At 44.2% G+C, this 25,306-nt stretch overlaps 2 protein-coding genes and 1 non-coding gene across 3 annotated transcripts; all 3 read left to right on the top strand.

Annotated features, from left to right (window-relative positions):
* The first annotated feature begins 7,617 nt into the window (after nt 1–7,617).
* TRNAT-CGU (transfer RNA threonine (anticodon CGU)) lies at nt 7,618–7,690 on the top strand. The gene has a single exon. It is a non-coding gene; the product is annotated as a tRNA-Thr (tRNA).
* A 487-nt stretch (nt 7,691–8,177) lies between these two features.
* On the top strand, nt 8,178–10,740 carry LOC142566012 (uncharacterized). Its single transcript, XM_075676698.1, has 2 exons — nt 8,178–8,572; nt 10,354–10,740. The coding sequence occupies exons 1-2, from the start codon at nt 8,285–8,287 to the stop codon at nt 10,495–10,497; spliced, it is 432 nt and encodes a 143-aa protein (XP_075532813.1). The 5' UTR covers nt 8,178–8,284; the 3' UTR covers nt 10,498–10,740.
* A 9,785-nt stretch (nt 10,741–20,525) lies between these two features.
* LOC142565972 (uncharacterized) lies at nt 20,526–22,457 on the top strand. The gene is made up of 2 exons (XM_075676615.1): nt 20,526–21,039; nt 22,107–22,457. Exons 1-2 carry the CDS (start codon nt 20,575–20,577, stop codon nt 22,206–22,208), a joined length of 567 nt encoding a protein of 188 aa, XP_075532730.1. The 5' UTR covers nt 20,526–20,574; the 3' UTR covers nt 22,209–22,457.
* The last annotated feature ends 2,849 nt before the right edge of the window (nt 22,458–25,306 follow it).

The following is a 25,306-nucleotide window of genomic DNA, read 5'->3' as shown; positions in this document are numbered from 1 at the left end:
GTTGACAAAACCGCTCCGGGGCACGCCTACTCCTGCAGATGTCCCTTGTGTTAACTTGTACCAAAAGGTTCACAGGTCATCACCTCATCAAGAAGGGAGTGGTGCACTTCTGGAGCAGCGTTTAAACGCTGCACCTACATAGGTAATCATGACGGGCACTCTTCCCTTCCATCTTGGTACTTTAAATGTCCGTGGCTTACGATGTAAGCGACGGCAAGTACAGCTTTTTCATTTGTTACGCAATAGAAAATTAGATATTGCTGCTATCCAAGAAACAAAGAACGAATCCGACGAGAACACAGAAGTAGCTCTATCACCATTTCTATCTGACGATAATGTTTGTGTCAGCCATGCAGTAGGCGTTTCCGCAGGTTATATGCTATTTGTTAGAAAACATTTACCATGTGATTTGCTACATTTGTTTACAGATAGGGAAGGGCGCCTAATCTGTTGCGATATTGATATCAGTGGTACGAGCTTCAGATTTGTGTGTGTTTAGGCCCCGAACAAGTTACGTGTACGCCAGTGTTTCTTCTTATCTCTATAACCCCGTTTTTGTATTGATCGTGCATTGGTCCTCTTTGGAGAGTTTAATTGTATATGCAACGCGCAAGATCGTACGTCAATGAAGCTGAGACATGATCCAAGTAGTGACGCGTTGCAATGCCTGATATGTGAATATCAGCTAGTGGACATTGGGGGGGGGGCAAAATGAAAAGGCGGGATGCCGCTATAAACACTTCCAAAGTACCTCGCATGCAAGGCTTGATCGAATTTACGTTTCACTGAGCGCGCTATCTCTTATTTATGGTTACACGGCGCACCCTATATTCTTTAGTGACCATTGCCTAGTCTCAGCATCGTTTAGCAGCCGTCGGAAGCAAAGTCTGCGTATGTGCTGGGAGCTGTGGAAGTTTAATAACCAATTACTTTTGCGTGAGTGTTTCTTAAATCGTGTTACTGAGCTTAAAGCTCATGTGTCGTGCCGCAAGGACTTGCCACTCTTTGCTGCGTGGGAATTATTCAAACAGGAAGCTGAAATGATAGCTATCGAGGAATCGTCAATATCGGCCTTTGAAAAAAAGAATAATTACAAAGCATTGTATAGACTTCTGAGTGAATTGCATGAGCTTGAATGTCTACATCCGGGTCAATATATTGATGATATTCATAAGGTCAAAGCACAGTTACAAACTTCGAACGCAGAAAAATACAGAGGTGCACTAGTGCGTGCACGAGAGCAGTGTTTCTTGGAAGAACAGCCTTGCAGTAGGGCCCTTGGTGATGAGCGCCGACACGCGCTGTTTAAACAAATACTAGATATAGAGCATGGCGGAATCATTGTTAATGAGCCTGCTCTAATTACTAAAGCCTTTTTCGAACATTATCAAAAACTATTTCGAGACCATAAGCCATTGGACACAGATGCCGCCAAAAAAAATTGTATCGTTGCTGCCCCAGTTAAATCAGGATGATTAAGATTATACAAATGAAAACATTGATATTAATGAGGTAACTGCATGTATTGATTCGTTGGCGAAGGGCAAGACTCCCGGCCCAGATGGCCCTTCTGCCGAATTTTATCAGTGTTTTTGTTCCCTCTTATCGCCATTATTACTTCAGGTGTACGGTGAAGCCTTGGAAGTAGGGCACCTAACCGCCACAATCTACGAAGGACACACCGTCCTTATAGACAAAAGCAGTGATGAGAAGAAATTGCAAAAAGTGGACGGATGTCGGCCTATCTCCTTATGCAATGTGGATTATAAAATTTTTGCAGAGGTATTAGCTAACCGTTTGCAAGTTGTAATAAGATTAGTGGTCTGTGATCATCAAACATATGGCATCAGGGGCCGGTCCATTCAGACGAACATTCATGTTGTGAGATTGGTGCTAGAGTGTGTAGCTGAGGGGATTGGACAGGTGGCAATGGTACAATGGTGAATCACTCATTCCTGTTTACTTTACTAGAGCCTATAAATATCGGATCGCTGCTCCTTAGAGGTGTCAGGATATGTCATGCTAATGGCTCAACGAGGCTGACAGTGAATGGCTGTCTCTCCTATCTGATTAGGCTTGTATCATCAGTACGTCAAGGATGCCCTTTGTCACCGCTTCTGTTCTGCTTGTATTTAGAGCGACTGTGTATGAGCATTCTTAAAGAACAACATTTCCAAGGGTTTAAATTACTGACTAATGAGATTCGAGTCCTTACGTATGCAGACAACGTGGCCTTTTTTTGCACCGATAAAGAGAGTGTAAAGGCTGCTCTTGCAATTACAGAAGAATTTTGTGCGGCTTCTGGTGCAAGCGTTAACTTTGAAAAAAGTTCAGGTTTTTGGTTTGAATTAGGGGCCACAATGCCATCACATTACGCAGGCATTCAATGGAAAAAAGATCTGTATTTTTAGGTGTGCCTCTCTCACAGTATAGAAATAGCAACGCTCACTGGTCGGGAGAATTTGGCAAAATTCAACGTAAAGTTAATTCATGGCGAGGGCGGAATTTGTCAATGTTCATTCGTGCTGAAGTGTGCAACGTGTTCTTAGCTTCCCGTCTTATGTATGTGCTGCAAGTACTGCACTGCTCACGAGTTCACCTTCAGGCACTGCATCGCGTATTTGCAACATTTATTTGGAGTTCGAGTTGTGAATCGATGCGGCGCGACAATCTGTTCCTTCCCCTTGAACGTGGTTGCCTAGGATTAGTCCACCTCTTCGTCAGGCAAATTGTTTCGCGCCTGTTTTTCTTTCGAGACAGTGACCATCCGTTTTTGCGTGAAATGCTGCAACTCCGTTCAGTTCATTATGTTCCTAATATATTAGTGTCATCAAATGCCAAAGATGTCCCACAGGCTCCTTGGGGCTTTTTCAAGGTGGTTGTTGACATATTTCTTTTCTTAAAAGTTAGATTCAGCCTGGAGTACGTGTTCACTGCGAGTCGAAAAGCAATTTCTGCGGCACTGGTGGGCTCTATTCTCCCAGATCCTTAGTATCGTACACCTTATTTAAGCCGACCTTACCAGGATGTACTTAAGCGCGTCCGAAAAATGTGTGTAGCTTATGGAGTAAAAACATTTTTCTTTAAGTTACATTCGAAAACACTCCCTGTTAAAACTTGGTTGAATTCGAGTGGTTGCTTTGTACCGTGGTCAACAAACTGTCGACTCTGTTCACGCGCCGAAACCATAGATCACTGTTTCATAGACTGTAGGGATGCTGTATTTTTTGGGGACATTCTCCAACGGATGCTTAAAAAGGACATTCACACCACTCCGTATTCAATTAGGTTTCTACCGTTTAAGGTTACGGGTGGTCCTACCTATGACGTGTTCATAGTACTTGGTTCATACAGCCTATGGAGATGTAGTCTGTGGGATCGCCATGCCGAAAGCCCGCCCGCGATCTACAAAATCCTTCTTTCGCGCAAGTGCTGCTTATGTAAGAAGTGTGTACGCTGGGCAGGAGCCTCCGCCAGACTGGACGCAATTGTTGGATGCATGTGTGTGTTTGCCTTAGTTCTAAGTGTGTAGTTGTGTCCACTTTGTAATATACTTTCAGTTTTGTTTTATATGTAATAAAGAGAAAAAAGAACCGACAATGGCTGAATAGGCTAGCGGCGTGGTCTCGTAACCCGATGGTCGGTGGTTCGAAGCCACAGCCCGACAAGCAAACTATTTTTTTCATTCCGCCTAATTAGAGAATTGGTCTTAATTATGCAAATTCTGATATGTTATAATTAGATGAGAAGTGTCAATGAGAAAATTGTAGAGTGACATGAAAACTTCCGCTACAGCTTTCTTTTGCTCAATACGTGCTACATAAAAGTGCCTTTAAAAACGTGTTTAAAAAGGTCTTTTAAAAAGCAGCCTGCAAATGCACGCAATATTGTCGCGGGACTGGCCGCTCGAGGCACTTTGCGTGCATTCGCGTGCTTTGTTCAGGCTCGGAAAAACACTTTTATGTAGCACGTATTGAGCAACAGAAAGCTGCATCGGGAATTTTTTTTATGTCGCTCTACAATTTTCTCATTGACAATTCTCATCCAGCTATAATATTTGAGAAGTTGATTAATTAAAAAAAGACACTGAATATCTAATTAGGCGGAATGAAAGAAATAGCTTGAGTATCTCCAAGCGACGACAATCAACATTACATTTGTTCTGTTGAGCTATGACGCATTTGCCTATTTTTAAACTCTGGCTAAAGTTAGCTGGGACACCCTATATATAGAGCACCCTCCGTGCAAGAAATTACGTTGAAAATACGAGTGGGTGCGCCAATGGAAGCTCGAAGAAACTTGAAAGAGCTTAGGTTAGGGCGTGTTGGTATTCCATAACTGGGGTTTTTTAGCGCACGAAAAGGGACGAGAGACAGAGGCAAAACGCGGACACAGAGCTAACTTCCAACAATTGTTTTATTCCATGAAGCGGTACACATATATAAACAGACAACAGCGTACGCATGCGTATATGTGCTGATTTCTAATCAAATGATACAGCAACGAGACATGTATAATGGAAAGTTAAGATGATATCGAAGATGAAAAAACGACCATGCAAAGCCAAAAAAAATTTTTTTTTCTAATTGCAAGTATAAAATGTCATCTCCATCAGGCCACCCTCTGTGTTACCTTTAAAAAATCAAATTCTTTTTTGTCTCTCGTCCCTTTTCGTGCGCTAAAAAACCTCAGTTATCGAAGAAACTGGCGCTTTCGGTAACGAAATTGGCCAAAAACGGCGCCCTTCCCGCTCGCCGGAAGTGAAGCACGAGAGAACATTGAAAACCAAGAGGCAGCTTTTTAGGCATGGCCTCCGAGATGAGGCGGCGCTCGCGGCTGCCTGCGGTTAGAGTAACTGTCGCGCAAGCACCCCGTGGATGCTATACAGTGAGTCTGTACCTTGGGCGGTAGAAACCTCGGAGGCGAGGTGCTGGGATTTAAGTCACATCCGCTAAACAAGAGATGCACGCCTCGGCTGATTAATTGCTATTTAAATGGTGCTGATAATTAAAAAAGAAAAAAAAACATACAATTAACCGCAGTGCTGCTTTGGAATGATCGGTTCAGTCACATCTACTGTTCAGGCTGGGGCATAAGTAATTTAACGAAAAATAAGTTTTGTTGCAGTTGACCTTTAAAGGGACCCTGCAATCATCGCTTCCTAAATGATAAAAGCAGTGGAAACACTCAGAGACTGACGATCCGTTAAACACATACAACGACGAAAAACGAACGCCATAAGTTCCCCGTTAAGAGTACCTTGCGCATTGGCATGAGCATGTTCAGTTTTTCTGTGGTTGTATTTGTGTTGCTTTCTAGAGTAATTATTATTGACATGCAGCGACATTTCGTTTCGCATTTATAATATTGTAAATGTGCTAATTAGTCACCAGCGCTTCGGCCGACCGCCATTAGGGCTCAAATCGCCACAGGCACATCCGAAAAAGCTCTGAAGGCTTGCCAGTACACTTATTAGGCATATCGGTGCTCGTACTATGACAGGAGATGGCGGGTGCACGCGTGCATAATTAAGGAATACATACTGTGTCCCGTGACAACTGACCCTTTCCAAGTTTGTTATGCTTCACCGCAATATTTTTGCGTATGCTTCACAGCGTAACAGTACTTTATTGAGGCGAAGCTGACTTTCTGAAACCGGCATTATGCAACGCACCGTGCTTTCCGAGCTTCGAAGCTAATCGCGAGGACCGCAAAGGCGGAGTGGGTGCCATTTCCGAAAGCGGCGAATTATTTCAATGAAAAACACGGCACTGAACGACAAGAAGCTTAATAGCGAACGACGAAACATCTAGGCCTAACGTTGCCGAAGTGGTGGCTACGGCTGATAGCGGATCTGCGTGCGAGAACGCCTGTTCGAGACAGCGAGGTAATAAAAACGGCAGCGGTGGTAGCTTTGAATAATGTCATTTCGGACCTGCGGTCACGGCAAAAAGCCCGGAAGATCGGACGGCGAAGGGTTCTTGTGTCCGAAATTTCAGATACCTTTTCAGAGACGTTCTTATACATTGACTGTATGGGGTACGTGGTGGTGCCGCGATGCCGTCCGAATGATCGCGCATCCTGAAAGTCTCTCGTTGACTTTACACATGGCAACTGCTTCAGCCGACGACACGGCGTCAAAGACGATTCGTTGCGATTCCTCCCTGTTACTCGAGCCAGCACTACCGCAGCCTTCGTTCCACTTCAATAAACCTAGAGTTAATTTTCCCCGATAGAAACACAAATGCCCTGAGTTTCCCCTGAGTATTTCCAGACTACTCAAAATACCTGAGAATTGCCGGTTTTCCCGGTTGGTAGACATCCTGCACTCTCTCTCGCCCTTTCTCTCTCTCTCTCTCTCTCTCTCTCTCTCTCTCTCTCTCTCTCTATATATATATATATATATATATATATATATATATATATATATATATATATATATATATATATATGGATGGATGGATGGATGGATGGACGGATGGACGGATGGATGGATGGATGGATGCTATGAGCGTCCCATTTGGAACGGGGCGGTGAGTTGTGCCACCAGGCTCTCGCTATTATACTGCCTAATGTCCTACCTATGTTAAACACTATGAACTCCCACAACCAAATTTCCCTATTGCTAACTGTGCTTTTGTACATCTCCGTTTTTTGTCGTTTCCCTACTTTTCTTCCACCAATCTTCCTATCACCTCTTACTAATCTCTATTGCAGGCACGTTTACTTTACCCTTGCTCTCGCTGAACCCAAGAGCTTCAAGGAGGCCAATGGTGCCTAACTCGACCGCTGGGCAGATGTCTTCCCATTCTAATAAAACGTGCTCCATCGTTTCCCTAGCTTTACCGCAGCAAGCACATGCTTCTTCCTTTTTATATCTAGCTTTATAGGTGCGTGTCCTAAAGCATACTTATCTCTCTTCGAAAAGTAATGAGCTTCCCTTTTAGTTATCATAAATTGTTTTTTCCCTGATTTCGTTTTTTTCCTCTTAAGTAGATACTCATGGCTGGTTCCTTTTCCCTTGCCGCCACCCACGAGATTATTTCAGCCTCTCTGACTTTCCGCTTGACATTGTTTGTTGCTGTGTTACTCACGCTACAGCCCGCGTACTTGCTCGTAAGCTTTCTAGTTCTTTTCCTCCACTGTACGTGAATCAATATTTTTCCTGTAAAAATACCTCAACATTCTCCCAGCCCATTTGCTTTCTTCCATATTCCTCAGTCATTCTGTCCGTCATTCTTCATAATCAAGTTTACTGAGAGCTTCCCTCACTTCAAAACAAGCCCAGCCCATAACACCCTGCACAGCTTCATTTGTAGTCTTCCCGTGAGCGGCCAATGCGAGGCGTCCCACTGACCTTTGGTCCCCATCGAGTCCTGATTGTACCCCCGATTTCAAGCAAACAATCGCATTTCCAAAAGTCCTGGAACCATTACACCTTTCCACATACCCCAGAGCACCTCGGATCTATTGTATCCCCATAGCGCTCTGTCCTTCATTGCACAGAGCGCACCTTGGGAGCACTCACAAACCTTGGCGGCGAATTTGGATGTGGCTGTTCCACGTCCGCCGCCAAGGTTAAACATAAATACCCAAGAAAGTAGATGGGGAAACGTCGCCGCGGTAGCTCAATTGGGTAGAGCATCGCACGCGTAATGCGAAGACGTGGGATCGTTCCCCACTTGCGGCAAAGCTGTTTTTTCATCCACTTTCACTGCCACTAATTTATCATTTCTTTAATTCAATTAGTAAGTACAAGTGATTTCCCCTATTTGTCCTTGGCGCCTTTGTTGGTTGGCTTCTCATATTAAACAATGTAGTGAGACAGCCTATTGCCAGCCCCAGCTGCCTAATATTTTGTTCTCTACGTATTTCATTTTTTTGAAAAGAGAAGTGGATTCGTACGCCAATGGAATGATGCAATGACAACCTTTGTTATACGACTAAAATAATTACATTATGAACCGTTTCTGCTATAACCAATGGTTACAAACTGTTCTGAAACATGTTATGTCTAGGTATAACGGCTAATATTGCTTGCGGCGAAGAGGATGAAGATCGCGTGCAATCTGACCGCGAGGCGCTCGGCCACGCTGGAAGCAAGCGTATGACGTGGCTCGTTGGAATGCGTCTCGGCAGTCAATCAGACAACGCATCACCTGCGCTGTGCACGACGGCGAAGCGGGCTACTGGACGAAAGCACGTCATCTCCATACATTCCCCGAAGAGATTGTTCGCAGCGGGAATCCTTCTGGACAAAGTGGACTACAGCATCGCGAGGCGGATGGCAGAAGAGCAAGCCGACACAACGGGACGCCAAATTTGGCTGCAGGAGGAGGGATTTACGGGCCGCGGCGACACGAGTTTCTGCAAGGCGGCCACCATGCTGCGGAACATCCAGGGCAACATTGGGCTGCTCGGCACCTTGCACGACAGCGCGGACGGGGAGCACGGACACCACACCTGTGCTGATGACATCTTCCTGCAGCCGCAGCTGTCATCCCTGTCCTCATCGCTGTTCGAGGACCCAGTGCAATCTGGATGCCTCGCACAGGAAACCTCTGCGGAGAAGGTGAGCAACGTAATGAAATTTTTATTGCGATAGTACTTATATGGAACTACAGGCACATTTTTGTTGTCGCCGTGGTCTTCTGTTCTGTTTAAATTCCAATGGCGATAACCTTCGCCGCGGGCCGTATGCTGTATGTGCGAGCGAAAGCGCGCGAGGGGAGACGGCGATCGCCGCTCAATCTGGCGCGCGCACGGGCGGAAAGCTGAGAGGAAACGCGCGGTCTTCCGTTGCGCGAAAGGCGGTGAGGGGATGGGAGAGAGGGAAGGGGGGCGGCGATCTTCGGCGGCAATTTCGTATTTCGCGACCGCGCGCAAGGGAAACCAACGACCGCAGCTCAATCTCGGGCGCCAGGGAGGAAAGCGAGGAGACAACGCGAGAGGAAGGGGGGGGGGCGGCGTTCTACTCCGGCAGCAACTGTGTACTTTGCGAGGCTACGCGCGGTCGCTTGCGCCCTACCTTGAAAGCGATCTGCAGACGGCTCACACCTTTGTGCTTGCTGTGTTCGCGCCGTTACTCGCGTTGAAGCGATGGACAGCGCGAAGGTCACTTCACTGGGTGCTGCTGCCGCGCTTCCTCACGCAAGCGCTTTTACAGCGACTGTCCGCGGTCATTGAGTGTGAGGTGTTCATGTTTGCCTGTTTGCGCTGACGCCATGCTTGTTAATTTGGTTAATAAGCGAATGTTTCCAAGTTTATACAGTCGATAAAACTAGTATCTGTACTTCGTATAGCTGTCCACTAATTTTCTATCGCAATCGATGCTTCGCCTTTAGAAAGAAACTCCGACATTTTTTTTAAGAGCACCTGCGCAAAATGGACGCGACACGGTCAACTAATGAGAACGCTTGAGTGACTGAGCCTATGCAGAAAGCAACTGTTAGCTACTCTACAACGTGAGGGACACATGTAGGAATAACATTTAGTCAATCTTGCTTTTACATACTGCCGCTTTAGGCCACCAGGGCGCAGCTACGCATACTTTTCTTCTTTTATTAGTATACTGTTCACCGCCTTACAAGCTTTAGCTCGGGCTCGACTGCTACGCGACCTATTCAAGTACACGTAAAACGTAAAAACGCTTTTCTGAGATAACTCTAGGACTGATTTAAATGAAATTTGTTGCATTTGAAAGAGAAAGTTAAATTCTAGTGACTGTCTGAAACGGAAATTTGATTTAGGGCCTGAAGTTTGTGAAAAGAATGATCCAAAATTCGAAAGTTTGAAAAAATAGACGTACGAAGTTCATTAAAGAATAGATCTGCATCAAAAAGAGATATCGTGGTTCTGTAAGCGGCATCCATTAGATCATTCAAAGCGAACAAATTTGATATATCAATTTATGTATTCCGTGTATTTGTGACGTTGTGTATAAGGGTATTGCAAAAGCTGTATTTTTCAGATTGCTTAATGTTTCAGGTTCATGTTTGACATTCCAATTTTGTCCGCTTTAGATGTACTATCAGATGCATTTCGCAGAATTGTGATATCGTCTTCACTTACTGAGTTACAGGGTTGTAAACCTGATAGCTTCGAGTTCTGAAAATTTTTTATTTTTGCCAGTTTTTAATAAAACATTTACGACCTAAATCGAAAATTCGAAACGAACAGTTACTAGATTTTAAGTTTTTTTTTAATGCACAAACCTCGTCAGATTTGATGCAGTGGTTGCCGAAATAAACGAGTTCTTCTTTTACATGTATTTAGATAGTAGCACCCGACCTAAAGCTTCCTCTTAAGCATATAGTTTCAGTGGCGCTAGTGATAATTCATATAACTATGCAGAAACTCCTGGAACGAGTCCGACATCCCTGCTCCAACAGGCTTCCTTCTTGCTGCTGTGTGCAGCCATCGACACAGTGCCTTGGACATCGGCGACTGCCGGGAAGCAGACCGCCGAAACAAGGAAGAGTCTACAATGAATTTTAATTTCACTGGCAGCGCTGGCACGTGCTACAAGACTTGGAACACAGTGTCCCAGCAAGTCAGAACAATGGTGGAACGAACGATAATTTAGAAATATCTTATTTTTTCTGCCCTTCGCTTAAGCTAGAATAAAACGGACGATTTGCAAAATGTTTGCTCTTTTAATTACTCTGTTATGCACCAAATTAATAATTCTATAATGAAAACTATGTCGTACCATTAATTGGTATATTGAATAAAACCATATTTAGGCGTCCTGTCTGTCTCATTATTTAATATAGTTTTAGCATGTGACCTTGTACATTAATGACAAACCCCCACTGTACAGTGTCGAAGTGTACCTGTCGAAAGAACGCAGAAGCTTTATTTTTTAATGCACGAAATATCGTCATCAGCCCACAGAAGGATGGTTTTTGTATCGATCTCCACTTGCATCTTTGCTACGTCAGCATAGGCCACCCTATGCCTGAAAATTTTCTAACACTCATCAGTATATTTAATTCTCTACCCACCTTGTCACCAATAACCTGGCGAAAACGCGCCGGCCACGAGATATTCGCAAGAGGGTATTTTTGTGCAGTGGCCTTTTTGAAGCGATCAGCCTTGCAACAGAACAACACTTGTACGCCTTAGAGTTGCCCAAAAGGTAATGATTGCTTCTGACTTGATCAACGTATGCATCGGACCTGCCATGGTTGCTACAGTGGCTACTGTGTTAGCCTACTGAGCACGAGGTCGCGGGATCGAATCCCGGCCATGGCGGCCGCATTTAGATGTGGGCGAAATGCGATAACGCCCTAGTACTTAGGTTTAGATGCACGTTAAAAACCCCAGGCGGTCCAGGTTATTTCGGAGTCCCCGTCTACGGCATTCCTCATAATCAGATCGTGGTTTTTGGATGTAAAACTCCATGATTTGAATTTCTTTAATTAATATACATCGGGCTGACAGGTCACTGTAATAATGCCAGTGTAATTAGTATTAATGGGAAGAAAATAAAAAGGACCGTTACTGTCACGTGGTCGCACGCTGCACCAAGCGCATTCAACATAGAAAAGCGTGAAACAAACAGGTGAACTCTGAAACTGATATATTCTCTAAGGGTAAAGTTTTTTGTAATGATTTGTATCAGAAAGCTTACATTTAGCTATGTGCCCACAATCATAGATGTGATCAAAGGTTCGTTCTCTTGCAGGAAACGCCTTAATTTGGGAATGTCGGTCAGTCATCATCACTTCAATCACCATTCCTTTCGCGCCAAAAATGCTGAAAGACCTTTTGAGGCCCTCGAGCTCCATGTCGCGGCTGCACTTTGTCTCGTTAGACTGAAAAAAATAGGAGAAAGCAGTGAATGACTGCACCCATTCACCTCTGCGGACTGTCGAATGAACAAAATACTTGTTTCTGTACAAAATGGTTTAAACTGCGATAAGCATTTCATCCAGAAATATGTAAGTTCCCACACCACATGATTCAGTTTGGGGCAAAATGTACCCACCTGCACAGTTTCCACATGCAGGACCTTGTTGTGATCAATGTCGATCAGTGAATATGTAGCATACTTGGCAGAGTGACCCTGCGAATCAGCTGTTCCATCCGCTGCAACACGCAGTGACTTCTCAGCGAGTTCTTCAAAAAGCAGCTTTTGATGCTCAATCCGGAACTGCGGAAGAAGAGTACAATTGCAATGCACATACTCATATGTGAATTAATTTTAACTGCCTTCACAACGAACATATTAAGAAGAACAATGCACAACTGCGTAGAAGGCACAGAAAATTGTGCTAATTACTGCTGCTGAGGCTTACTGGACTCAGCAGACTGGGGACTTTCCATGTGCCGAGAAACTGTGACATACTCTGCCCTTTGCTGGTCCTCAATATCAAATTTTAATTACTTGCTGACAGGGTTTTCCTCCTGTGCGGTATGTCACCCTTTCTCTCCTCCAGGGGACACCTGTGATTGGGTCGCGCCTGGCGCTGCGTCTACTTCTTCATGCATATAAAGCCCCGCCTTAAAGGTCGTGTACGATGAACCCACAGTTCGAGGAGGACGGACGCTTGATGGCTCGCTCCGTGCGAGGTTCTTTGGTGGCCGCCGTTGGCCGCGTTTACAGCTTTTCTTCTGCACCCTCGGATTATAGAATTTTGCTGCCAACATTGCCTTCAGGCGAGAGCATGCAGCAGTGCGTTTTTTTGCACGGTGACCTGGCAAGAAGACCATATCGGCTGGAAGATTTTCTCGAGCCATTGGAGGAAGCTGGCATCATCAAGAACATCACGGGTATAGGAGCCTTCCAGATAAACCACATCTGGCTAGTCAAGTTGCACAGCAAGGCTGACAAGGATGCTCTGGTGAAAACGGGTAGACTTCAAGTGAAGGGCGACTTCTGCGCTGTCATTGACCCCGTCCAACAAGACGCCACCCTGAAAGCCATTTGGGTTGACTTTGCTGTGGAAAGTGAGAGCTTTGTAACAGCCAGGTATTCCCACTGCAGGGTAGAGCCACGGTAAGCGTTGTACTGGTGGTTCGCGCTTACAATCACCATGATTAGTATACCTGCACCATTACGCGTCGGTACGCTCAATGTACGAGGTCTAGGGGCTAGTCGCAAGCATTATCAGGTCAAACGCATAATGCAAGAAAGAGACCTAGATCTGCTTGCGGTCCAGGAGACTAAGGTTAGCAGAGAGGATTCGACCGAGGGCTTGGTAGCAAAACTTTCTTTAAGGTACATTGTATGCGTGAGCCATGTGGTGGGAACATCAGCCGGTTGTATGTTGTTTGTTAAAGGTTCAATTGGTATTGTCGTTGAAACGGTTACAAGTTACTTGCAAGGATGTTTTGTTTTTTTCATATCTTTTTTACAGGGAAATGAAATATAGGTTTATTTGTGTCTACGCACCTACAAAACCGTATGAAACATGTTTGTTCTGTCGTGAATTGAGTATGTGTTTTGATTGTGAGAGGTGTTTGATTCTGTTGGATAACTACAATTAATTGTGTCCTTAATCAGGAAGACCATTCAACCACTACTAGTATAAATGATGAAAGCGTTGCGTATCTTAATAAATGCGTGAGCAAATTTTCTTTAATTGTTGTACGTGGCACAGTTCGCAAGAGGTGGAAGTCACCAGCATTTCACACACTTTCAAGGCACCAGTCATGCACGACTAGATCGAGTGTATGTGTATTCAGAGATTGCGCCTTTGTGTCAGAACTACGATGTTGATGCTGTTTGCTTCAGTGATCATTGTTTAGTGACGTTTCAGATCGGCCAACAGCAAATAAGGAAACTTGAATGGGAAAGATGGAAATTGAACGCCAAGCTAATCAAGGGTGACGTGTTCATAGATAAAAAAAAAGAAATGGAGCAGTTCTATAATGACACACTACACAGTGTCACAGAGAAATGGGAATTATTTTAACAAAGGGTAAAATTGAACGCAATAGAAAGAAGTGGGCATATGAAGTATCAAGCTCAAAAACAGGAACAAGGTCTAGGGCAAGAGCTGGAAGACTTGGTGCGAATCGAAGCGGCTAATCCGGGTTTGGTCACGCAAGAACTGCAAGTCATTAAATGAAAACTAGAAAGCTTAGAGGAGGATAAATACAGAGGTGCAATTATACGTGCACGAGCTGAAAAATATCTCGCAGGGGAAGTACCAACAAAGCGAGCTTTGTCAGATGAAAAGGCGTACGCTCGAGGAAATGAAATATTGGAAATATGATATAATGGTAAGATATTCAGAACAGAAAGTTATCATGACGGTATTTGAAAGTTACTATAGAGAGTTGTTTGCTTGTCGTGAGCCAAAGGTGCCGGGCTACGAGGATGAATCTTTGGCAGAAATGCCGACGCTAGGCAAAGAGGAAACGAATTTATTAGAAATGAATATTAGTATGGGAGAGATTGAGAGGGCTATTGAGGAACTAAGCTCGGGCCAATCTCCTGGTCAGGATGGGATTACCGCGGCATTTTACAAGGTGTTCAATACGGATATGGTAACAGCATTGCATGAAGTATTTTCAGAGGCACTCGAGCGGGGGACTTTACCTCCATCGTTCAATCGTGCGCACACAGTACTAATCCCAAAAGGCAAAGATAGAAATATATTACGTAAAGTAACGGGATACAGGCCAATTACGTTGACAAATGTTTACTACAAGGTTTTCATGAAAGTTCTTGCAGCAAGGCTGCAGGGAGTTATACGGAAGTTAGTTGGGGCGCATCAGACAAGCGACATGAGGGGTAGGAAAATATTTACAAATATTCATACAGCTTGAAGCATTTTAGAATATTGCGATAGCGCTCTCCTCAAGGTAGCGATCTGCAAATCGATCTAGCTAAGGCTTTTGGCATGGTACCACGCAGTGTTCTCTTTTTGTTAATTAATTATGTAGGACTTGGTTCCGTCATGTGTAAAGGCATCAAAATGGCATATCAAAGCTCATGTACCAATTTAATTGTTAATGGTGAACTTTCACAACGCATACAAGCACTCTCTTCCGTTCGACAGGGTTGTCCGTTAAGTCCTTTACTTTTTGCTTTATTTTTGGAGCCTCACTGTACAAAAATAGTTAATAGTACAGAAGTCAGGGGGTTTAAGATACAATCCTGTGAAGTACGTGTTCTAGCTTATGCCGATGACGCGGCCCTATTTGCTGCATATAGGGGGTTAGCTCATTGTTAAGAATCACTGAAAGGTTTTGCGAGAAAAGCGGCAGTGAAATCAATAAGCAAAAGGGCATTGGTCTCTGGCATGGCCATTGGAATGTCATGCCCGGTGTTTGTGAAAATATCCGGTAGCTCACGACACCTAGCACTTACCTGGGGGTACCTTTGGATGGTATCCTGAGAACGAGTCACTCTGGCTCGAAAAACCGGATGAAATTCGTGCGATGGCCGAAACATGGAGTGGCCGTGAATTGTCGACTTTTGCACGTGCCACTATCTGTAACGTTTTTCTCGCTGCGAAAATTATGCGTCTTCTGCAGGCAGTGTATTGCACACGTAAACACATTCAAAAATTTCACCGAATCTTTGCCACGTTTATCTAGCGTCCTACGTGGGAGCGAATATCAAGGATAAATTTTTTTCGTCGAGTAAGGAAAGGTGGTCTGTCGGTGTGCCACTTGTTTCTTCAGCAAGTTGTATCACGTTTCGTAATAATAAGGGACGAAAGAGACCCGTTTCTGTTATTTTTTTTCAAACCATGTTAACAGTTTCTATGCTTGATTTTTTTGTTTTTTCAGCCATTGGCCCTCATTACACAATTTCAAGGTTCTTGCGTGAAGTTGTAACGTTCTATAGTTTCCTTAGGGCAAGATTTTCCCTTGAGTACCTCTCCAATGTAAAAAGAAAGCGTCTTATGAAGGATCTCATTGACAGTGTGTTCCCTGTTACATTGTATCGGTTAATGTTTCAAGAAGGGCCTGGGCAAGACGTACTTAAAATGGTTAAAAATATGTGGACACCGGCAAACGTTAAAACATTTTTCTTCGAGCTTCACATGGCAGTCTTGCCTATAAAAATGTCGTTAGAGGAAAGAGGGATTTATATGCCATGGAGAAGCAGATGCTTTCTGTGCAACAAAGCTGAAACGACCGAACATGTTTTCATTGATTGTAATAATGCCATATTTTTTTGGGATATATTACAGAGAACTTTAAAGGTAGACCTACCCCTCAATACACATGGCATTAATTTTTTACCACCTGAACGCCATTTTGAACACATGGATGTTATCTTTTTACTTGGGCTGCACGCAGTCTGGCGTAGTCCGTTGGCATATAGACATTGTGATGTTAAAGGCCGATCTGTGTATGAATATTTTGTGGAAATGGTTGTGAAGGTGCGTGACGTGTAGAAGACGAATGACTGTGATGAAGCTGTGGTGTCAATGCTTGATACTTTGACACATATAAAACGAGTGTGATCTGTGATCACAATCTCTTTTGAGGCTTGCAGCCAAGCTGGAAATAACGAAAAAAAGAAACCGACAGTGTCTGAATCGGCTAGCGGGGTGGTCTCGTAACCCGGAGGTCGCTGGTTCGAATCGGCAGCCCGACAAGCAAACTTTTCTTTTCATTCCGCCTACTTGGATAATTAGTCTTAATTAATTAATCAACTTCTCAAATATTATAATTGGATGAGAAGTGTCAATGAGAAAATTGTAGCGCGACATGAAAAACTTCTGCTACGGCTTTCTGTTGCTCAATACGTGCTACATAAAAGTGTTTTTCTGAGCGTGAAACCAGCCTGCAAATGCACGCAATATTGCAGCAGGACTGGTCGCTCGGGTCACATTGCGTGCATTCGCGGGCTTATTTCAGGCTCGGAGAACACTTTCATGCAGCACGTATTGAGCGAAAGAAAGCTGCATTGGGAATTTTTCATGACGCTCTACAATTTTTTCTTAGACACTTCCCATCACATTATAACATTTGAGAAGTTGATTAATTAAAAAGAACACCGATTATCTAATTAGGTGGAATGAAAGAAATAGTTTGAGTATCTCCAAGCGACGGCAAACAACATTACATTGGTTCTGTCGAGCTACGAGACATTTGCATATCTTTAAACTCTGGCTAAAGTTAGCTGGGACGCCCTATATATAGAGCACCCTCCGTGCAAGAAATTACGTTGAAAATACGAGTGGCTGCGTCAAGGGCAGCTCGAAGAAACTGGCGTTTTCGATGGCGGAATTGGCCAAAAACGGCGCCCTTCCCGCTCGCCGAAATTGAAGCACGAGCCAGAACATTTCGGGTACGTCTTCAGAGACGTTCTTATACATTGACTGTATGGGGTACGTGGTGGTGCCGCGATGCCGTCCGAATGATCGCGCATCCTGAAAGTCTCTCGTTGACTTTACACATGGCAACTCCTTCAGCCGACGACACGGCGTCAAAGACGATTCGTTGCGATTCCTCCCCCTCTTACTCGAGCCAGCACTACCGCAGCCTTCGTTCCATTTCAATAAACCTAGATTTAATTTTCCCTCATAGAAGCACAAATTCCCTGAGTTTTCCCTGAGTATTTCCAGACTACTCAAAATACCTGAGAATTGCCGGTGTTCCCGTTTGGTAGACACCCTGCTCTCTATCTCTCTCTCTCTCTCTCTCTCTATATATATATATATATATATATATATATATATATATATATATATATATATATATATATATATATATATATATACTGGTGTTTTTTGGCGACATTCAGCAATTTTTAACAATAATCTTTGGCAGATACCACAATTATAGTCCTTAAGCTGGATTGCCCAAACATGTGGACTTGGCCGATACATCGAAATGCATAATTCAAAAATTAATAGAAATCCAACAATGAAGTTTTCGACTAATTACAGCATAAAAGGTAATTTACAAATTTTAACCGGGTTGTTCGCAAGGGGGATCCGCGTATAAGAAATTCTCAGGATGGCACCAGTTTCGAGATATTAGTTCCCGAACTTATCTAAGAACTACATTGGTGGTCCAGTTACTTTTGTGCTTCAATGCGCAAAACAGAGTTTTATTATAAAAATAAGTGGAACGACAGTGTATTTTTACAGCAAGGTTTAAAAAGAAGTTTTTTTATTGACATGATATATAGTAGGAGAGGCTGAAGCCTTTAGGACCTTTGGACCGGCTTCTCCCCGTAGCTTGGCAAAACAAAATATACTGTCTCAAAAGTTGTAACGAAATACAACACAACCAAATCACAAAAACAGTGAGTCACAAATACCAAAAAGTTCCGTACACGAGTCCAGGGATCTACGGAAGGGGAACAGGTGTAAAATTGCGTACGTGAACACATGTGCTTCGTATTTTCCGAGAACGGAAAGAAGTTCAATTTGGCAGATGAAGTTCAGTTTCACAGATGAGTGCGCAGACCGTAAGTATACGCATACATAACATACTACACCAATGTTTGACAAACTTATAACCACATACTTACATCATACATGTATCTTTCAGCGGAAACTAAAATTTAATCTAGATGCAAGATAATGGTGTTTTCTAAGAAAGCTTTTAAAGTGGCAAGGGCTTTTCTTTGAAGCCTCATTGTTGACCGTGGGCCAAGTATTTTTTGTTTGTTAAGGTGAATGGCGGTCGATCTAAATGCATTAGATGTAACCTCAAATTTCGTCTTGCAGTTTCCTGCCTTGGGTACTCGAGAAGAAGGCAGTCTTCGTCCGGGTGGCCACACGAGCACAGCGAACTATAGGGCACGGCTAATCCTGTACAAAAAGTGCCGTGTATATGCTGTACCATGTCGCTGGCGGTGCAGTAACTTCTCAAATTTTCTATTATCTCTCAGCTTTGGCGCAACTGACAATTTTATACAGGGGTCTATAAAAAAATAACTCGGAACCTTTAGAGTGTAGAACACACCAGGTACTTTTTGTGAGACGACCGAACGACTGTCTCAGGAGCAAGCGGGCTTCACTACGTTAAAGAGGAAGGTTTAATGTTTCTTCGTTATTGTGCCGCCGATTTCTAGCTGCATCCGCGCAAGTGTTTCCGGGAATATTGCAGTGGTCTTGTATTCACCAAAACGCTATAACGTGATTCTTCGCACTTGCTTTTGTGAGCTCTTTCAGTGTTGCGTACAATAAATATGTACTCCACAAATTTTCATCTATGCTTTTTAAATGTGAGACGAGTGTGGCTTGACAATCACTAAAATTTACCCATTTTCCCGCATCATTGGCTGACGCTAGAAGCGCAACGCGATAGTATTGGAAACAGTTCAGTGACGCTGGAAGATGTCACCCGGGAAAACTCAGATGTTTGCTGTAATGCCAAATGCAGTATGGCGAATGCTAATAAACAATAATTATTACGGCACGTTCTGTCTATACACGTGGAGTTATTGAGGATATAAGGTGCAAATCTGGTGTAGTGCCGGTTGTTGCGCGGCTATCACGAACATGCCTCTCTTGCTATTATTCCCTTAACCGATAGTTCAATTTTGGGTGTTGTCAGCATCCAAGGAGGAGAAGTCATTGGTATAATCGGTGGCCCATATCTCGTAAATGATGCGCATCGGAGAATGAAGAAACAGGAACGTACCCAACTATAGCTAAGTGCTGGAGTGAGGCAATGAGTGTTTCGTATTAATAGCGACATATAGCTATTACACAATGCAATGAACGAAAAGAAAGCGGTGTAACCGAGGGGCCCGAATTTTTTTAATCATATCACGAGAAGCCAACAAAGAAAGACGCCAAGGACACCATAGGGGAAATTACTTGTGCTTACGAATTGACTTAAAGAAATGATAAGTTAATGGCAATGAAAGTGGATGAAGAAGACAACTTTGCCGCAGGTGGGGACCGATCCCGCGTCTTTGAATTACGCGTGCGATGCTCAAAGCAATTGAGCTACCGCGGCGCCATTTCCCCATCCACTTTCTTGGTTATTTATTTCTTTACTACTACAACTAACCTTCGGAGTGTTAGCCAGCGCCACCACTCACAAACCTTGGCGGCGATGTGGATATGGATGTTCCATATACGCCGCCAAGGTTTGTGAGTTGTAGTAGTAAAAACATAAGTACCCGAGAAAGTAGATGGGGAAACGGCGCCGCGGTATAGCTCAATTGGTTAGAGCATCGCACGCGTAATGCGAAGACGTGGGAACCTTCCCCACCTGCGGCAAAGTTGTGTTTTTCATCCTCTATCATTGCCATTTATTTATCATTTCTTTAATTCAATTATCAAGTACAAGTATTTTGCCCCATGCTGTCCTTGGCGCCATGTTTGTTGGTTTCTCATATTAAACAATGTAGTGAGACAGCCTATTGCCACCCCTCACTGCCTAATATTCTTTTCTTTAGGGATATTTTTTTGAAAAGGGAAGTGGATTCGTACGCCAATCCAATGATGCAATGACAACCTTTATTATACAGCTAAAATAATTACCTTATCAACCGTTTCTGCTATAACCAATGGTTTCAAACTGTTCTGAAGCATGTTTTGTCTCGGTATAACGGCGAATATTGCTTGCGGCGAAGAGGATGAAGATCGCGTGCAATCTGACCGCGAGGCGTTCGGCCACGCTGGAAGCAAGCGTATGACGTGGCTCGTTGGAATGCGTCGGGGCAGTCAATCAGAGAACGCATCACCTGCGCTGTGCACGACGGCGAAGCGGGCTACTGGACGAAAGCACGTCTTCTCCATACATTCCCCGAAGAGATTGTTCGCAGCGGGAATCCTTCTGGACAAAGTGGACTTCAGCATGGCGAGGCGGATGGCAGAGCAGCAAGCCGACACAACGGGATGCCAAATTTGCCTGGTGGAGCAGGGATTTACGGGCCGCGGCGACACGAGTTTCTGCAAGGCGGCCACCATGCTGCTGAACATCCAGGGCAACATTGGGCTGCTCGGCACCTTGCACGACCGCGCGGACGGGGAGCACGGACACCACAACTTTGCTGATGACATCTTCCTGCAGCCGCAGCTGTCATCCCTGTCCTCATCGCTGTTCGAGGACCCAGTGCAATGTGGACGCCTCGCACAGGAAACCTCTGCAGAGAAGGTGAGCAACGTAATGAAAATTTCATTGCGACTGCATTTCTATGGACGCTCCAGACGTATGTTTGTTGTCGGCGTCGCCGTCACCGTGATGTTCCGTTTAAATTTCAATGGCGATAACCGTCGCCGCGCGCCGTATGCTGTATGTGCGAGTGAAAACGCGCGAGGGGAGACGGCGATCGCCGCTCAATCTGGCGCGCGCAAGGGCGGAAAGCTGAGATGAAACGCGCGGTCTTCCGTTGCGCGAAATGCCGCGAGGGAATGGGAGAGAGGGAAGAGGGGCGGCGTTACCAACGGCGTATTTCGCGACCGCGCGCAAGGGAACCCAACGACCGCAACTCAATCTCGGGCGCCAGGGAGGAAAGCGGGGAGGCAACGCGGGAGGAAGGAGCGGCGACGTTTTACTTCGGCAGCAACTGCGTACTTTACGAGGCCGCTCGCGGTCGCGCGTGCCCTATCTTGAAATCGATCTGCAGACGGCTCATATATTTGTGCTTGCTGTGTTCTCGCCGCTACTTGCGTTGAAGCGATAGACAGCGCGAAGGTGACTTCGCTCGCTGCTGCTGCCGCGCTTCCTCACGCAAGCGTTTTTACAGCGATTGTCCGCGGTCATCGAGTGTGATGCGTTCATGTTTGCCTGTGCGTGCTGACACCATGCTTGTTAATTTAGTTAATAAGCAATTTTTTTCAAGTTTATACAGCCGATAAAACTATACTATCCATACTTTGTATAGCTGTCCACTAATTTGCTATCGCAATCGATCCTTCGCCTTTCGGACGAAACAGCGACATTTTTTTGAAGATCCCCTACGCCAAATGGGCGCCACACGGTCAACTAATGAGAACACTTGAGTGACTGAGCCTATACAGAAAGCAAATGTTAGCTACTCTACAACGTGAGGGGCACATGTAGGAATAACATTTAGTTAATTTTGCTTGTATATACTGCCGCTTTCGCGCACCCGGGCGCAGCTTCGCATCCTTCTCGTGAACAGTATACTAAGTATACTGTTTACCACCTTACTTAAGCAGAGTTGCTGTGGCGCTTGTAATAATTAATATAATATGCAGAAACTCCTGGAACGAGTCCGACATCCCTGCTCCAACAGGCGTCCTTCTTGCTGCTGTGTCCAGCCATCGAAACCGTGCCTACGAGATCAGCGCCTTCCGTGAAGCAGACCGCCGAAACAACGAAGTGTCTGCAATTAATTTTAATTTCACTGGCAGTGCTGGCACATGCTACAAGACATGGAACACAGTGCCCCAGCCAGTCAGAGCATTGGTGCAACGAACGATAATTCATGAATTTGCAAATTTTTCTGCCATTCGCTTGTGCTAGCATAGAACTGATGGTTTGCAAAATGTTTGCTCTTTTAATAACAATTTTATGCACCAAAGGAATAATTCTGTAATGAAAACGATGACGTACCATTAATAGGTATATTTAATAAAAAATGATTTAGGCGTCCTGTCTGCCTTATTATTTAAAATAGTTCTTGCATCTGACCTTGTACATTAGTGACAAACTCACATTGTACAGTGTCGAACTGTACCTGTGGAAAAAACACAGAAGCTTCATTTTTTAATGCATGAAACACCGTCATCAGTCCACAGCAGGATGGTTTTTTGTATCGATCTCCACTTGCCTCTTTGCTGCGTCAGCATAGGCCACCGTTTGCCTGAAAATTTTCTAACACTCATCACTGTATCTAATGCTCTACTCACCTTGTCACCAATAATCTTCTGGCGTAAACGCACCGGCCATGAGATAATTGGCAAGAAGGTATTTTTGTGCATTCGCCTTTTTGGAGCGATCAGCCTTGCAACAGAACAACACTTGTAGGCCTTAGGGTTGGCCAAAAGGTAACGATTGCTTCTGACTTGTTGAACGTATACATCGCACCTGCCGTGGTTGCTAAAGTGGCTACGGTGTTAGGCTGCTGATCACGAGGTTGCGGGATCGAATCCTGGCCACGGCGGCCGCATTTCAATGGGGGCGATATGCGATAACACCCTTGTACTTAGGTTTAGATGCACGTTAAAGAACCCCAGGTGCTCCAAATTATTGCGGAGTCCCCCTCGACGGCACGCCTCACAATCAGGTCGTGGTTTTGGCACATAAAACTCAATAATTTGGATGTTATAATTATTATACATCAGGCAAACAGGTCACTGTAATAATGTCAGTGTAGTGAGTAGTAATAGAAAGACAATGAAAAGTACCGTTTCTGTCACGTGGTCGCAAGATGCACCAAGCAATTTCAACAGAGAAAAGCGTGAAATACACAGGTTAACTCTATTATTTTATTTTATTCTCTAAGCAATAAGTTTTTGTTGTGATTTTTATCAGAAAGCTTACATTTAGCAACGTGCCAACAATCATAGGTGTGACCAAAGGTTGCTTCTTTTGCCGCAAACGCCTTAATTTGGGAATGTCGGTCAGTCATCATCACTTCAATCACCATTTCATTCGCCTCAAGAAGGGTGAAAGACCTCTTGCTGTCATTTGTCTCGTTAGGCTAAACAATTAGGAAAAATCAGTGAATGACTGCACCCATTCACCTGAATGGACTGTCGAATGAACAAAATACTCAAAACGGTTTAAACTGCAATAAACATTTCATCCAGAAATATGTAATTTCCCACACCACATGATTCAGTTTGGGGCAAAATTTACCTACCTGCACAGTTTCCACATACAGGACCTTGTTGTGATCAATGTCGATCAGTGAATATGTACCATACTTGGCAGAGTGACCCTCCGAATCAGCTGTTCCATCCCCTGCAACACACAGTGACTTCTCAGCGAGTTCTTCAAAAAGGAGGTTTTGATGCTGAATCCGGAACTGCGGAAGAAGAGTACAATTATAGTGCACACACTCTTATGTGAATTAATTTTAACGGCCTTCACTACGAACATAGTGATCGTGTCACATACCTTATTGATTTCTGGAATCAGAAGATATGTCTGTACAGCATGGTGGTAACAATAGGTAGGGCAGACAATATTCCTATACATTCCGGGGCTCTGAGAAATCAGGAAACATTGCACCCCTATGTATAGGGCTGCTGCCGGAAGTAACACATTTGCTGCTGGTTTCCTCTGAATCATCAGCTGGTTTGTTTATGTATAAAAATGCAGGTTTTTGCACATACTTTCAACTCGCAGTATGGTGCCTCTTATTCTTTTGACAACAGCTCAGCACACTTGGCAAGAATAGGAATTGGCAAGAATAAGACGTATGCGTTAAGAGACAAAGCCGGCAATATCATTACTAATATGGATGAGATAGTTCAAGTGGCTGAGGAGTTCTATAGAGATTTATACAGTTTCAGTGGCACCCACGACGATAATGCAAGAGAGAATAGTCTAGAGGAATTCGAAATCCCACAGGTAACGCCGGAAGAAGTAAAGAAAGCCTTGGGAGCTATGCAAAGGGGGAAGGCAGCTGGTGAGGATCAGGTAACAGCAGATTTGTTGAAGGATGGTGTGCAGATTGTTCTAGAGAAACTGGCCACCCTGTATACGCAGTGCCTCATGACTTCGAGTGTACCGGAATCTTGGAAAAACGCTAACATAATCCTAATCCATAAGAAAGGGGACACCAAAGACTTGAAAAATTATAGACCGATCAGCTTACTGTCCATTGCCTACAAAGTATTTACTAAGGTAATTGCAAATAGAATCAGGAACACCTTAGACTTCTCTCAACCAAAGGACCAGGCAGGATTCCGTAAAGGCTACTCAACAATAGACCATATTCACACTATCAATAAGGTGATAGAAAAATGTGCGGAATATAACCAGCCCTTATATACAGCTTTCATTGATTACGAGAAAGCGTTTGATTCAGTCGAAACCTCAGCAGTCATGGAGGCATTGCGGAATCAGGGTGTAGACGAGCCGTATGTAAAGATACTGAAATATATCTATAGCGGCTCCACAGCCACTGTAGTTCTCCATAAAGAAAGCAACAAAATCCCAATAAAGAAAGACGTCAGGCAGGGAGATACGATCTCTCCAATGCTATTGACTGCGTGTTTACAGCAGGTATTCAGACACCTTGATTGGGAAGAATTGGGGATAAATGTTAATGGAGAATACCTTAGTAACTTGCGATTCGCTGATGATATTGCCTTGCTTTGTAACTCAGGGGACTAACTGCATTGCATGCTCACTGACCTGGAGAGGCAAAGCCGAAAGGTGGGTCTAAAAATTAGTCTACAGAAGACTAAAGTAATGTTTAACAGTCTCGGAAGAGAACAGCAGT

This window comes from Dermacentor variabilis, unplaced genomic scaffold, assembly GCF_050947875.1.
Source record: "Dermacentor variabilis isolate Ectoservices unplaced genomic scaffold, ASM5094787v1 scaffold_12, whole genome shotgun sequence".
Taxonomy (NCBI): Eukaryota; Metazoa; Arthropoda; class Arachnida; order Ixodida; family Ixodidae; genus Dermacentor; species Dermacentor variabilis.
Note: the sequence above shows the minus strand (reverse complement) of the source record. Positions and strands in the feature narration are given on the sequence as shown.